The sequence below is a fragment of the Dermacentor variabilis genome, chromosome 11 (genome assembly GCF_050947875.1).
Source record: "Dermacentor variabilis isolate Ectoservices chromosome 11, ASM5094787v1, whole genome shotgun sequence".
Lineage (NCBI taxonomy): Eukaryota > Metazoa > Arthropoda > Arachnida > Ixodida > Ixodidae > Dermacentor > Dermacentor variabilis.
Genome location: NC_134578.1, coordinates 100,808,999 through 100,825,172, shown reverse-complemented (window position 1 = coordinate 100,825,172; position 16,174 = coordinate 100,808,999). Strand labels below are relative to the sequence as shown.

Genomic DNA, 16,174 nt, shown 5'->3' with positions numbered 1-16,174 from the left:
CCAAAAAAGAGGTTTGCTAAGCCACACCAGCGTCATACACACCCACTGTAAACGCGGAGGCAATGGGCGCAGTTGAGGCAAGCAATGGATGCGTCGCCACATGATAAAAACATGGCAGCGGCCACGGGACTGCCATGAAAAGGGTCAATAAAGGAAAGTTGCGTCATTTAACATGCGAGCAATGCAACAATGGCAGGCACGTTACGTTTTCAAATTTACAAATATACTGCAGCAGTCATTCATTTGTGAAAACTATTGTGTGATCATACCCAGTCAGAATAAAGGAATATTATGTTGTAGTGACTGAAATTTGCAACTAATTCGAAAGTGGGGAACGAAACACGTTCCTTGTTTATGTGTGCGCAATTTACTGCTGTGGTGTTAAATTCAATGTGGAAGCTAGGAATTTTATAAATTTGAGTCGCAAAAGAAAAAGTTCGCACAATACGAGAATAGAGAGCTTTAGCTTGCCCGGTATTTGGGTAAATCCAGGTGGGCGTTGGGGCGGAGGCGTAAACGTGAGCGGCCTGGACAGTGCAGAGCTCAAACAGACAAAACAGCTAATATTGCCTTAACCAAGTGTATTCCACTTTGCTGCTGGTGTAAATTTTGGGCACTGGCATAACCGTGTTGCTGCCAAAAATTTACACCCGCAACAATGTAAAATACACTTGGTTGCTGAAATATTAACCATTTTCGTCTGTTCGAGCTCTACGCTACCAGGTGGCTACATCATGTAGGCCACTCCTGTTTCCGCCTCCTCGCCAACACGCCGTCCACCTGCGTTTACCCGAATACCAGACAAGCTAAACCTCTCTAATAATATCACTGTTCTATTTTTGTAGAAAAAGAATAATTGTGCACCGACTAAACACATGGGTAAATATTGAAAGGGCGTTGTAAATGCAAGGGAAAATGGCTCGGTGTCTGACTTCTTGTGTCAGCTCAGTTTCTTTATATTTTCGCGGCCGAATACCCCATGCACGACAATACGTTCCTTCACACGATTCAAGCGACCTTACACTCGACCACTTCACGCTGTGGGTGAGAGGATCAAGAGACCGACGAACACTCCCAAGCATCACCAAGGAATTTCACTGATGGACCATCTAAAGAACAAGCGGGCAGCTTGACATGCCCAGAACAGCAAGCAGCTGCAAGGGGGGTCCAAGTGCTGCTCAACAGCTGCAACACTGACATTGCCAATCTCACACGTATTCTTGACTGCCTGAGTTGCAGCAATCTTGAAATTCAAGTCTTAATGCCAGTATTCAAGGGCACGTTCCTGACGACGAGCTTGAGGCAGAATACAGCACTGCAGCAGATTATGACAATCGGGTCATGGTATGCTGGCCGAATTGCTCTGCCAGACCACCACTTTGGAACGACTTGAATGCGACCCGCAGTGCAGTTTCTGCTCAACGTTATCTGGCCGCAATTAACATGGCATTGTCGCATTTAGGATTATGACTGCTCAAGCTTAGCATTCCGATTTTTAGAGGAGACATTCACCAATTAGCAGAATTTTGGGAACAGTCTGAAGAAAACTGCCCAACGCAGTGCGACACTATTGCACAAGACCAAGTTCCACTACTTGAGGAATTGCCTTGTAGATAAGGCAGCAGCGTCGATTGCTGGTTTACTGACCACAGAATGTTAGGCGGATGCCGTCGAGTTTCTTACGTAAAGGTTCGGTGACCAAAAGAAGACTGAACAGTGTCACTTGTCAACCCAAGAAACTTTCCGCATGTCATGTCGGGAACACGATGCAAGGTCTCCAGAAGTTGTATGATGCCACGTAACTGCATATTCATTGCCTTACTGCATCGAACCTACCAGCCCTTAGTTTTTCGGGAATGCTGGCAGACGTCATGCGGAACGCCTTGTCATGTAACATGTACTTGATCTTGTGCAAGAGAAGTGCAGAGAGGCGCTAAGGGGATTTAGCATTGCGGACCCTCTGGGAAATGTTTCGGGACAAATGGTAGCGGCCAAGTTGAAAGAGCTGCTCAACTTTACCAGGGTAGAATTAGAAAGCCAGGTGAAGTGCTTCACATAAGCGGCGTGCGTTCGGAAGGTGTACATACATCGAAAAGTCACGAGACCACAGCACCAGTTTTGCATAATGTGCCTTAGGTGAGAAGTGCATTTCTTCTGCTAATCAAAGAACCATTCCACACGAACCTGTGATGCTAAGCTCTCTCTGGCTGAGAAAAAGGAACAGCTAGATTAGGACAATTGTTGCTTCAGATGTATGTCACGAGTTCACCAGTCAAGATCTTGTCATGTAAAGCTCACTTAGTCTCGCAATAAGGTTACGACCAAAGCTTGTTGGTGAGACAAGAATCACTTTCAACACAGGTCCGTGCGTTTCAGCACTCCATCAGGCACTGAAAGGCGTAGAATCGTGAAAGTTGCTTTGCATAACTAGTACAATGCCCAAGTCTTCACAGTGCAAGCAATCATGGTGCCATATGCCGCTACATTTCTGCACCATCCATCGACAACAACTTTGTGGGACAAGTAAGATTTAAAGGCAAATTTCTTGCAGATTAGCGGCGTTTCTTTGAAGCAAATGCCAAATCCGGACTTTGTTTGGTCATCGGGTGAGAACATCTCTGGAAGGTATTGACTGGAGAACTTGAATGGAGCACAGATATCTAAGGATTAGTCGCAGTAAATTCCATCATAGGATGGACACTCCAAGGACCAAGTCAAAGCAAAGCATTCATCGAACGCAATACGAACTTGATGGTCTGTGCACTGTAAGTGGCAAGTCTTTCTGATCACAAAATGTTACAGATTTTGCAGCCCTTTTGGTGACTGACTCAAGGCAATGGGTAGCGCTCAGCAAAGCGACTCAATCACTTACAAGTCTCTAGAGCGATTTGACGAGACTAACAGAAAATCTAATGGCAAATGTATTGTCACGCTACTGTGGGAAGAGGGCAAGCATTTATTCAGAGATAACTGTGATACAGCTCTCACTTGCCTTAGTAAGCTGGTTAAAATGCTAACGCAACGTGACACAACTACAGCTTGGACAAGACCTCACATTGAAGAAAGCAGTACTTTGCGGCAAGCAGTTTGAGGAAGTCCTTAAGCAGCAACCGCACATTCATGCTGCCGGCTCATCGGAAACCATCGATCTTTGCATACAACTCGCCCAACGCGACGTGTCGACAGGAAACGCAACACAGTTGAGCAACCTCAGACAAAGCATTCCTGTCACTGGTGCGGTAGACAAGGAACACACCCCAAATAAGAGTCCAGCATCAAAAGTGCTGCAAAAAGGGACGTTTGACCACTGTATGCTGATCATCACGCATGCTTCATCATCTGCAATTAAAGGGACACTAAAGGTTAGTATTAAGCCAACGTGGACTGTTGAAATACCATCTCAGAAACCTCGAAACGCTTGTTTCGTGCCAAGGAGAAACTTTTTTTAAGAGAAAATACGTTCTGAAGCGTCCGCGTACCTCTAGCGCCGTTCAAGTCGCCCGCCCTCCGATCGAGGAGTACTGACATCATGGTCTCTCAGTGACGTTGTGCCGTCGGTGAGTAGAACGGCGTCCACAGACGGTGCTACGGCTTTTCTGCGCAAAACGCAAACGCGCGGCCAGAAACAGAGCCAAGACAGAGCCGACAGCAGAGCGAAAGCGGGAGTATGGCGGCTGGCGGAAGGAGAAACGCGCGACCATAAGCTGGTACTTCATTCTATGACGCAAAGTTCGACGCTCGTCGCAATGGACCCTGACAACGACAGATTGTCTCGCGATGCTGGGCTCAACTTCAGCGATTTGAGCACAGACGAGCGCGACCTGCTGCTGAGGGCTCGCGCTGCCAGCGTCGTTGCGTACTACGACGGCGGCCTCGACACCGGCTCTCCGGAGCGGGAAAGCAACGAGGGCTTCCCACGACATCACATGGATGTGGCATTCTCGCTGCTTGTTCCAAATGAAAGTTTCGCGAGCCAGCAGAACCCGCACAGCACGACGCGATAACGAAACTACTGGAACTCCAAAGCGTGCGCGGCGCAGAGTCGAGCGAAAACGAAACCTTTCGACCACCCATACTACTGAAGGGCGTCAAAATGTTATTTTTTCTTAGAATCGAATAGACGTAGACAAGTAGCATTTTCTTCCGTCTTATAATCGAATGAAATATTTTTAATACGAGTAGTTGAGTATTAGTAACACAAATTATGAGGAGTGCTTTCGTCATCGGGCTAGTACCGGAATGTCGCTGGGGGTCTCGAATCGTGTCATGCATTTACCTCAATTTCTCGGTTACTAAAGCTCTGTTCGCCATTATAGTGATGCCTTAGACGTTCTAGAACATTGCTCTACCACTTTAACTTGACTTTCTGGTAACCTTTAGTGTCCCTTTAAGTACATCTCCGGAAAGTACAAGCTTCCTGGGAGCGATCACAGACGGCGCAACAACTCCGTGGACATAGAAGCCATCGCTAAAATGACATGAAATGATAGAGCTCAAGCACTTCCAGAGGAGGACCGACTTCGTATTGGTTCATTCCAAACTTCTGTGACACCGCACACCCGCTGATGGAGCGCTTGCATAAATCCAACTCGCATTTCATTTGGGATGCCACTCAAAAGCAGGCTTTTCAACAAATTAAGAAAGCCTTGACTTCACAACCTGTCTTAGCTCTCTATGACTCAAGGTGTTAACTAGACTAGACTTTGCAGGACCGCTCCACATAAAGCAAACAGACTATCAGCGCAAAGGATGACACACACTACAGAGCGCTACTTGTAACTATTGTTTTATTCCCTTGTCAATGGAATAAATGGGGCAAGATACTGGGGGGAGGTGGGGTAGCGACTAAAAACAAATAAACAAAAAAATTTTACAAACATGGCCATCTACCAATGCCAAGCCGGCTTTGTCATGTGATTTTTTCTGCAGTCAACATCCCAATAAAGGCACCAGTATACAAAATCTCAGATTAGCGCGTGAGGAAATCTATTTCCTTTGCGCTAAGGGAGGCTGATGGCATGCTCACGCACATACTTCCCAAACGCACAATCTCAGCAGCTTTGATTATCTCTTGCGTCATTTGGCTGCCATCTTTGCTCACAATCTTGCATTTCTTAAAGAATGGCCGACATCCGCAGTCTCTACAAAGTATCCCAAGGTGTCTGGCGACTGCTTTTGAAAAGTTATAATCATGCTCTTTTAATCTTTCTTTCAAAAGCAGTCGCCAGACACCTTGGGGTACATTGTAGAGACTGCGGATGTCGGCCATTCTTTAAGAAATGCAAGATTGTGAGCAAAGATGGCAGCCAAATGACGCAAGAGATAATCAAAGCTGCTGAGATTGTGCGTTTGGGAAGTATGCGCGTGAGCATGCCATCAGCCTCCCTTAGTGCTAAGGAAATAGATTTCCTCACGCGCTAATCTGAAATTTTGTATCCTGGTTCCTTTATTGGGATGTTGACTGCAGAAAAAATTATGACATGACAAAGCCGGCTTCGCATTGGTAGATGGCCATGTTTGTAAAATTTTTTTGTTTATCTGTTTTTAGTCGCTACTCCACCTCCCCCCAGTATCTTGCCCCATTTATTCCATTGACAAGGGAATAAAACAACAGGTGCAAGTAGCGCTCTGTAGTGTGTTTCTCTTCTGTGTGTGCCGTCAAAATGTTGCGCAATAGAACCTGCAATACACTATCTCGGGCAACTTATTCGGAAGGTACCAGATATCCTCTGAAAGAGGGTGGTGCAATGCCAAAGTATGTAGACACTTGACTGCCATACATGTAAGTACGGCATTTGGACAGCAGTGTTGCAACTTTATACATTCGCCCCACCCTCTGCTGAGTCATTCTTTGATTTTCGTGGAAATCAACGAATGCGAAGTCCGCTGCCACGTTGCCAAACCCCCATTCCACAGCCTGCCGCACAGTGCTCATGCGCTTGTTGAAATGAGCCTCGTAGGGCTGCAATGATGCACCTCCAAAAGGCTTAAGGAGCAGGGGCCGGAGTGGATAGGCTGGGTCGCCATAGATGACATATTCATGGCCTTGGGCGACTTTCTCCAGGTTCCTGTAGAGGGCCGTCTTCTTCAAAATTCCTAAAACAAAGCTACAGATCTTGTGAGAGTAGAAGAAAAAGACTCATGCAAATGCACTTGTTTTGTACAAACAGAAGCAGTGCGTGAGCTAAAGAAAAGTTAAGGGACCTTATTAGGGTATACATTTTCACCATTAAGCATGCAAGGTGCTGGTAGCTTTGAAATGGGTGAGCGGAAGGCCTCTGTTCGAAAACAATTTGTTTGTGAAAAAGGTAACCTTGCAACCTTGTGAACTTCATGCGTCGTCCATGACTGAAAAATTTAGCTGAAATGTTCAGAGGAGTGTATGCTATCCACTGAATGTGTTTTTTTCACAATGCGCGAGGGGTGGTTCACGACCTCATTAATTCTCGGTCAGAAATACCTAAGTAAGCAAGAAAATCAAACAACACAAACATGTATAGTTTGATATTTGGTGGAAGTCGTCCTGTAAGTGTAAAGTGGTTCTGAAAATATGGAACACGCCAGGGCAGGACATGCATAGGCAGCTTGGTAGCAATTATAACATTGAATATTGCCATACTAGATTAGGTATTTGAGTTATTGAAGCTAATCGCCATGGCGCATTAGAGAAGCAATTTAGAGGCAACCTCACGCACCAGCATCGTGGCGCCGACCATGAAATGGTCCATCCATTTGGCAAATCAAGCCATTGGGGCACATAACGGCTTGATATTTTTGCACGTGATGCCGTTTGTGGCCAGAGAAGTGATCCTGCTGTCCAACTGATGGCCTGCAAATTCGTCGCGCTGTGCCATCAACGAAACCCCAGCAGTTCTTCAGTGGAGCGCCTTTCCTGTGAATGGCCTGATAAAAAAAGAAAAAAGAAACAGCGGTAAACAGCTATCTATAGCAAGAAACTCTTAACGTATTGAGAAAAAGATCATAATAGGATTAGACTACAGTGTATGATACACTCTTTAGGTGTGGACATCGTGCCTTGCAGGAAGAGCTAATTATGTCCCTGTTTCGAAATCGTGCCAGAAGATGTATCTCTGACTGTACGTGTGTCACGTCGGAGGTGGCAATTCTTGTATAGTAGAAATGTCCGCTGTTGTGGCGTCGTTTCATGCATGCACTTGTGTGCAACAAACAAATTTACTTGACTGTTCTTTTGCCAAATCTTCGTCATCTGCACATGGTTACGTGCGAAGTACAAAAAGAACTATTTTAGAAGGTAATGAAACGACACACTTCTTCATAACTATTACACACAGCGTGCACTAAAAAACACGGATGAAGAATAGACAAACACGAGCGCTGACTCACAACTAAAAGTTTGTTGCATTTAAACACGTGAATATCTTCTTGGCTGACTATTTTGTTTTCCACAAGTAATGAATACCACCCTGCCACTGACCAGGCAGAAATAGCCACGTTGGTCCTGTGCGTGATAAGAGAGCGGACTGTGTACCAGTTACCATGGCAACAAGACCATTTCCTTTCATTCTTCTTTTTGCTCGTGCAATGTACCGGTTTCTCCCCGGAGGATGCTTTGACCGGTGTGCACAAGCGCAACATGAAGGTACATTAGCTGAGAGCGCTCGTGACTACATTCCTTGTCATGTGCACACACCTAAAGAGTGTACATATGCCTTACAGCATGGATTAGACTTCATTGCTCACCCAGCACTGCTGTTCAAGATGCAACAAGCATACCTCACTGCCTGCACTTTTGACATGACTTAAAACTCTAGCACCACAACAGAATAAAGCAAGGTTCTCCCTCGCTCTCTTAAACACAAACCCATACAAGCACACAACATAGGTGAAAAAGCATGCATATCCCACATGCTATGGCAATCAGTTGAAGCAAAGCTTCCTTTAATTCTGGCACTGCCTGACCATTAATTAGTGCCGAATTTTTATGTTCACAGTTTTGTGAAGTATGACAGTGTTGAAATGATATTAACCATTATCTTGGGTGCAAAATGTGTTTGTCTACGCAGTACAAAGAATACACAGTGAGATGTTTTATTACGGTTTGTCCTGCACAATTTTTATTCAGTGGGAAGTTGTGTACTGTCACCACCTCACACAGCGCACTGCATCGTGGCACAACTGTTTGTGTGCTGGACTGCACCTTGCACATTAGTGTCACCTTGATGTCACGGTCTGGTTGTGAGCAAGGGCTGTGTAATGGAAAAGTATGGAACATACTGTGTGAGGTCTAGCATTTAAGTACCCTTTGTGAAAACAATGATCGTTACCACCACTAGCTCTGAATTTAGGCAAAGGCATGTTCAAGTGTCAGCGCACAATGTTTACACCAATGGCCTCGTCCATAAAATTCGGCAGCCAGGACATTTCGGCTTTCCTTAAATACAATTTCCTTGCCGTCCATTAAGTTAGCACTGCCCAGTGCACATCTTAAAATTAATACTCTCACAGCTCTCATTTCCGATGAAATGAGAGCTGCGTCGAATTCTGAAATTCCATAAAGCACCTCCAGATAACACCCACATTCACTTGCTTTGAAGCATTCATACATTTGTAGTTTCGCCTTGCAAACTGCCATGAGCAAAGAGCAAAGAGGCTGTTCACTCATTTCATTACTACATAGTTGAAAGTGAGGACCACACTGATTACGTGGTGTGCCTGTTCGCGCCATAGTACGACACGTGTTAGCAACGGTGACAGGACAAGCGTAAGACACACACTGTTCACCTGCAGCGGTCTCATACGGCTGGTTAAATCCTGTATGGAGGCAAAAGCTGTAGTGCAATGTTCTTTGGGATTACTACAGCGAAATTTAGAACAAGGCTTTCCTTTACATCTATAAGCTATCAGGTTCCTTCTGAGAAAGAAAATGGCATACCTTATGAAGCTGTAATTTTTCTAGTTCTATATGGCATGTGGACAAGCCGCATTGTGCACTGGCACGACGAAGTCGTCTCGCGATGTATGCAGGCATACTTCTGCTCGTCGACAGCGAATTCGTCAAACCCTAAAGCCTTCAGCCATATGTCCCCGAGTTGCTTGCTTCGAGAAGCTACCGCGTTGCATTTTCCAATGTTGTTGATTAGGTCGTTTCGTTACCCGTTTTCAGAGAGTAAAAAAAAATGCGTCGCTGGCTTAACTGAACATGCATTTTTTCCCCTTTTAACTGAAGAGACCCCAAACAGGGCATGCTTCCTGGCGTCGCCTTTGCCCCTCTAGCCTGCTGCTCATGTGTAGTCTGCACGCTCTCGGCTATCCCCGCGGGAATGTCGAAGGAAGAGCAAAGGTGGTTTCGCTTAAATGAAAAGAAAAAGTACGCACAAAGGAAAGTGGGGGTGGGGGAACAGGATGGATGTGTATTTTACACTTCTGCTGAAAGCGTGCTCTTACCTGGGAAAACAGCTTCAGGTTTTGTAGGTTGAGCCACCTGTGCTCCGTGAGGTCCGCTAGGAGGTGTCCAAAGTAGTATTCAATGTGAGATAAAACTTTAGACACCACACTCGATATCACCGAACTGTGGCGGCTGAAGAACACCTCAAGATCACACAAGAGGCTCGGACAGGCGAGACGCCGCAGCGTCATGCACAGTGCCTCGCGGCCTGGAACTCGAACCCGTTGAGCACTCTCTACCTCTTCTGGAATCAGGAGGCCGGTCAGAAGATCGTCCAGATCCGATTTCTCGAACCTGAACGACCGGTAGAACAACGTGCTGTCCATGGCATCCAAATTAAGCAGGCCATGATTCCGAAGATCCCGCCGTGGTTCCACTGGGAGCAAGTGCACATCTTCTAATTCATCCCAGTGCAGAGATCGCAGCAGCAGTTCGTCGTGAAGCACGCTATACGGCATCGCTGATGAACGCAGACACAATTGTGCGCACAATTCAAAGGCAAATTACTGAGAGTGCTTGCTTATAGCCTGCGTAAGTCACAAATTAGCGATCAGCGTCCAGACGTGGCTCAGGCTTGTCTTGGCTTCATGTTGGCTACTTTGGCGCGTAGCAAACGCAAGACAAATGTTTGTTTATTGCTTCGTTCAAATAATAAAGCAAGCAAATTACTTACTTCATAAAGAAAAAAAAACACGACTAGCATGGGTCATTGAGTGTCAGTTTTTGGCAGTAAATCTGAGCTAGGAACGTAGCTACGCGGGCGTTGGGGGCGTGCGGGCGTACGGAAAGCCTGCTAAAACTCGATTGCTCGCTTTCATCCGGCAACCCGGTAAAACGCTAACCGGGAATCCGGTAATACGCCCACGGGGCGGCTTTCCGGACAAGCTAAACCTCTCTATTACCGATGCAACCGCCATCCATGCCAGGAGCGTCTCGTTTTCAAGTGGGAGGGAAGCAAGATGGATATCACCAGCATGGCGCACTGCAGCTCTGCGGTCGCGGCGTACACCTCGGCCTAGGGAATGACGGAAGGCTCTGACTTCAATTAGATTTAAACGTAGCTTCAACAGCGCCAAAACGACCTCGCTCATCACAAGGCCTGCACGTACGAACGAGACATGTGTCTCCGGTGTCTCAAACGACAACGTCGCACGGAGGGGTTAAAAAGTCTCCTTGTACATACGACCTCTCTTCTCTGCCCAACCGTATCATTCAACCGGATTTCAACGCCTGCGTCGAGACTTCCAGTTTCCTCAAGGTTTCGCTCTACGCAAACCTAAATGTACGGGCTCAGTATGGGTGTCCCCTCTGGCGCTAGTTTACAAGCTCCAAGAACTGCAACAGATACAAGTCCCAGAACAATGTGCCTTTCTAGTACCGGTGCACCTCGCCTATAGTACTGAATTAAGGCGCTATGCAGTTAATGGCGTTGTCCACGACGAAGGATCTGAAATGCTCCTGCAGGAACTGTGGCGTTCCACGCACAAGGTCGGGTTGCTCACTGCATAGCCGCTATGGTAGGTGCCTAAAAACGCTTCAATATCCTAATTCCCCATCTGAACGTGTTCTCTACTGAGGCTGCGTACTTCGCCCGCGTCCTTTCAAGCATTCCGTTGTATACTGCTGTTCTTGGTACAAAGATGGACACTTGAATGTATCCTGCCCGTACCCACCCAAGGACGACACCATGGCGCCTGAAACGTCAGCATAGTTTTGACGCGGCCTGTGCCAAACAAATGATCATGACATCACATCCACCACGTGCCACAGCAAATTGAAGAACACTAAGAAAGCTCGACCTGCCACCAGCAAGGGGCCCTCAAGATTCTTGGATTAAGCGAGTCTCTGTGTACAACAGTTACGCTGTTCTGGTCTCAATAGAAGAGAACGCTAGCCAGGTGACAGCAGGAAGTACGACACACGATTTTAGAACATCTACATATAACACAGCTGTTATGGCACGTACACACTGAGGAATCCGGCGTGTAGAGCGAATGGTATTCTCCTGCCGCCGAAAATCGTGTATTTCACACTGCTTGCACACCGCGCCACCGGAACGAGATACAGCGCCATCTGCCCCATAGAGTGCTCACCTACAAGCAAGCGCGGGATAGCCCGGATGTTCGCGCGGCTCGAAATTGCGCAGTTGTCTCCGCTCGCGTTGAGCAGGTGTCAATTTTGCGCGTGTCCACCATTGGTTGGAAAGATAATGATGAACCCTGAGCAAGAGGCAGTACTGCTAGGCCTGTTGGCAAGCACCTTTCTGGCGATGCGTGATCCGCAGAAGCATTCGCCGAAGAGATGACGCCAGCGGCGTTGGTGGGTTCGTCCTGCTTTGCAAGAGCTCGCGTAGCTTGGTCACGCAACCTTGTCAGGTCGCTTAGACTTTGGGTTTCGCGTGGTACTTGTCGAAAAGGGCGGGGCAGTTACGCACCAATTTGATGAGCATTTCCGATGTCGGGACGCGTACGAAGGCTGCGATATGACGAGCGCGTCAAGATTGGCCGCCATGTTTCGAATTGCTGAGTCGCGCTCCAATTGGTTCGCGGTGAGGGAATCCGGCAGCAGCTGCCGCAAAAATCCGTCCGGGAGCGATTGGTGCGGAAGCGGCTATTCCGGCAGATCTCGCCGCCGCCGAACTGGTTTCCGCCGAAGAGGGCGCCGTGCCAGACACCGGATGGCTCAGTGTGAACGCGCCATCAGGTAGTCCATTTGGCGACCACAACAGGCGTCACAATCGGTGGAACACACGTTTCTTTTCTTGGCGAAGGAAGAGTTCGAGATCGACGTTCGCCCGCCCTCCCTTGAAAAGGGAATTCAGTGCCTCAAGGAACTTAGCACAATGCTGCAGTTTTGTCGTGACGTAACACGGTCATCGCAATTTTCGACGACATCCGTTCCTGCTCATGTGACTATCCCGGCATATATGTGGAAATTGCTTTGACACAAAAATTCTTGCACTTCGTTGAGCAACAGCTCCAGCAACTCACCTGGGCTCTAATGGCTAACTTTAACCTGTGATGACTCCTACATCTTCAAGTGCACCAGAAGACATTTTACATTGGACCTGACGTGACTTCGCTGAGAAAGTCGGAGAGCTCTGACAGCGTGTGAAATATAGGAAGCTTCGAGTTTATGGTCTACTGCTACAAGAATCCAACTGCCGGCCACCTATTTCCGGATTTGTGGCATTCTCATCGTCTTCATTGTTCGGCCATAGAAGGGCAAAGCTTGGTGTACCTCCAGATAAGGCAGTATCTGTGCGTTCCACTCTTTATGAGACGCGTGTGAATCTTTCACCGTTGTGCTCTTTATGGCAAAGTGTTTGGTTGGTCCATATAAGAAAGAAACATCGTGGCTACCACATTATCGTAGCACGAGATGATAACGCCCACTCCCCTCCCCACCACCACATGGTGTTCCGCCATGCGTGTGCTGCATACATTTGTCGACGCCCAGTTTACGCTACTCATTAATGTGTCAGCAGCTACGTGTCGAAGTTTCCACCCTCCCGTGTCGCCACACTCAGCGGACTTATCTTGGTGGCTAGAAAGGATGACCGTGTCGTGGTCCTGTGAACCCGACTACTCGGATAGCAGCCACCGTTCGATTCACTTTGGCTCACCTTCGGTCGGAACAGGCCGCCTTCACCGGCTGCATCGAGTGGTGAATTGTGATCGATACCGGGCGGTGCCATAAAACGCAGTTTCCACATGTCTTTGGGACCTGTCCCATTGTGTTAGTGCGACACTAGTTCAAGCAACACATACCTCGTGGGTTGAAGAATCGCGAACCACTCCAGATTGTTAACTTCTGCTTCTCTACGCGTCACACCTGCAAGCAGAACTTGTGTCAGAACAAGGCTGTGCAGCAAATACCCTTCGGTTGGAGGTCCAACGCCTTACAGCAGAAGTTTGGTGCCATGAACACCGCTTATGAGTTGGCTGCTGGACAGACGGATCCTCTTCTCTCGGCCATTCCTCGTCCAATGCATCTATCTGGTGCACCTTCTGCGCAATTTAGCACGGTCGGCACCCTCCAGACTCCTCAAGCTGCGCTTGTCAGCATCTAGCCAGACGCAAGCGGTATTCGCTGAAGGTGCGGCCCACAGCTTCTTAACTTGCGTTGGGCACGGAACCGCACCCTTCCGTTCATCAAAAAGGCTTCCAATGAATGTAGGCACGTCGCCTACGCTTGCTGACATCGAGAGTATTGAAGTTACCTTCTCTATAGAGGAATTTTTAGCAGCAATATACTTGTAGAAGCTAAGGTAAGGCACCAGGAAAGGATGGTATATCGTATGAAACACCAAAGGCTAGGTTCTCGATGCTTGTCTGGGCGCCATAAACGAAGGTTGGGCTACAGGAGCCCTTACACATTCCTGACGACATCCAGAATTATATCCTCTTCCCATACACAGAAATCTCTCAGAAGATATTGCTCATATGAGCCCAATAGCGCTAACCCGAACATTACGCAAGCAAATGGAGCGTATGCTCGTGACACATATTACATGGTGGCTCGAGCGATATTCCTTGTATTGCCCTGGACAACTGGGGTTCTGACCCCATCTGGGTACTGAAGACGGGCTTGTATAGCTTTCTGCTATGGTTCTCATCCTTGGCCCCTCTCGAAGATTTCGCACCATTCTGGCAAACGACATTTCCAAACCATGCGACCCTTCGAGCCACGAAGCAACGAGGCTAACAAATGATTATTTCTCATTGCATTACATTACGCTCAATGCGAATAATTACGGTTACATTATTCCGCCCAATGGGAAGAATTACAAGTAATGACGTTCACCCATTAGGGTGTTGCAACAGGTCACTGCTTATTACCAGCACACTGCGTGATATCCGAGGCAATGAGCCTTGGTGTGTCAACTCGGCAACTCTGTCAATCAGTCGTTGCTTGATTACCAGATGATCGACCGCAAATAATGCTCACGTATTACCTTACAATCGTATCTTCCAATGTTGCTCTATCATAAATATTGCAAAGCGGAAAAAGTAGCGGAAAAAGGCTGACTCAGAAAAATATTTTTGGTGCTTTTGAAACCTTTTTTTCCAATTTATTACGTGTAAACTAAGCATATTTAGGTAGGAAATATATAAGGACGATGGTAAAAATATTAAAGCATTTGAAATAGGGCTGAGGGCAAAGGAGAAGGAAGTACACAATGCCTCGTCTGTATCGGCTGCCGTTTTTTGGAAAGCTTCTGACCGCATTTTAAGCTTAAGGGTGCCTAATTTCAAAGCCGATAGATCCATTGTGAGCTACAACAGGATACCAGACTGTTGCCAGTGAGTGAAATTTTTCAAATTGCACGGCTCTTCTTGACTTAGATCGCAACGCAGTTGGACCATAAGAGTTCGGGGCGGGAAACCGCTCCTAGCCTTTTGGCTGCTAGGTGCGACCTCTTCCTATGGAATATATTGTGCAAGGGGAAGACCTTCCCCCCGACGAGTTTCTAGACGATTCCGGCTGGAATTTTGGCAGCCAAAGACACCATTTCACGAAATCGTCGAAAGACAGGCCTAGCAACGGGACCAGTATAGCGCGCTGCCCGGGCAGAACGATTGTGGCAGGACCAGAGTGGGTGTCAAGAGATGCATTATTCAACGTCGTAAAATGCCGCCGCTCCCCAGGGAGGACATTAAAGTTGTGATCAGGGTGAGGGATGGCCGGAATATATCTAGGATAGGCCCGACTGTGGTGGCTGATGCATTAAACACCTCTACTTGTATCGAGGATTGGAAGCGTCAAGCGGACACGATCTGTCCCAACAATCAACAGAATATTCTTTATTTATAAATACTAGAATCCCTGGTCGCGATTTTAGCATAGTGGGAAATGAATGTATGGGAATAAGAATCGTTCTGGTCAGCAACCCCGATAAGGAGAACACAATCAAATATGTCAGGATCAGGAAAATTTTGGTGGAGGGACGTCTCCACGAGGTAGCGGCATACCGCATGACATCATATGTTACGTGCAAAGGAGTAATACGAGACTGTGCCCTTTGTGACGGGCCAGAGGTGTTACAGCGGAATATTGTTAATGCAAGAATCCCCCTGACGCCGGCAGCCAAGAGCATGAGCACACTGGCACCATCCTAATTGCCTTTGACGGATGCCGGGTACCCAAATACGTCAGATCTGACAATGCATTGATCAGATGTACTTTATCTCGTAAGCAGATCGACATCAGCTACGTTTGAAGGAGGCTCAGCCATCGTGCCGACGTATGTCCGACGCCTAGCGAAGCCGTGTGCAGAGGATGGGGAACCTTGAGCCCAGACGACCAGCGTCGGTGCATGCCTGAATACAAGTTGTGCGGCGAGAGGCATCTCACGACAGGGAAGGCATGCAGACAACCCTTCAAAATCTCATACGTCATTCGATGTCGTCGAAGAGAACAAGCTAGACCCGAAAGGGGCCAGATGAGAGGCGCTACCCCGGATTACAACGGGGGCGAGCTCCAGTTCCTGAAGCTCGACCAACATCACCCCCAGGAACCAGCCGTCGAGGGAGATCGTCGTCGCTTCAGAATGCTGTCAAGGAGGCGCGACCGTTCCAGGAGTTTATCCTGGAGCCGTTCCCCTGGTCACTCGAGGAGACGATCTGTTTCCATGATTTTCTTCGAGCCCAGAAGCCGATCCAAGTACAGATCCAGAGCCAGGGGATGTCATCAGCAGCAGCAGCAGATCGTCCACAAGAAGGGCTGCCCCTCTTGGGCAGATTG

At 47.6% G+C, this 16,174-nt stretch overlaps 2 protein-coding genes across 2 annotated transcripts in view; both read right to left on the bottom strand.

The window, feature by feature from the left end:
* The window catches only part of LOC142564910 (uncharacterized), a 133,836-nt gene that overhangs the window by 59,383 nt on the left and 58,279 nt on the right, over positions 1-16,174 (bottom strand). The gene's annotated exons all lie outside the window — the stretch shown is intronic.
* LOC142563397 (uncharacterized) lies at positions 5,705-9,885 on the bottom strand. Its single transcript, XM_075673952.1, has 3 exons — positions 9,427-9,885; positions 6,696-6,903; positions 5,705-6,096 (listed from the first exon to the last, which is right to left on the bottom strand). The coding sequence occupies exons 1-3, from the start codon at positions 9,883-9,885 to the stop codon at positions 5,705-5,707; spliced, it is 1,059 nt and encodes a 352-aa protein (XP_075530067.1).

Excerpts from the sequence above, each read along its gene's own strand:
- LOC142563397 (XM_075673952.1), bottom strand. The coding sequence starts at position 9,885 with ATGCCGTATAGCGTGCTTCACGACGAACTGCTGCTGCGATCTCTGCAC. Across the intron at positions 6,904-9,426 it reads ACCTGAAGCTGTTTTCCCAG|GCCATTCACAGGAAAGGCGC; the intron begins GTAAGAGCACGC and ends TTTTTTTATCAG. Across the intron at positions 6,097-6,695 it reads TGGTCGGCGCCACGATGCTG|GAATTTTGAAGAAGACGGCC; the intron begins GTGCGTGAGGTT and ends GCTTTGTTTTAG.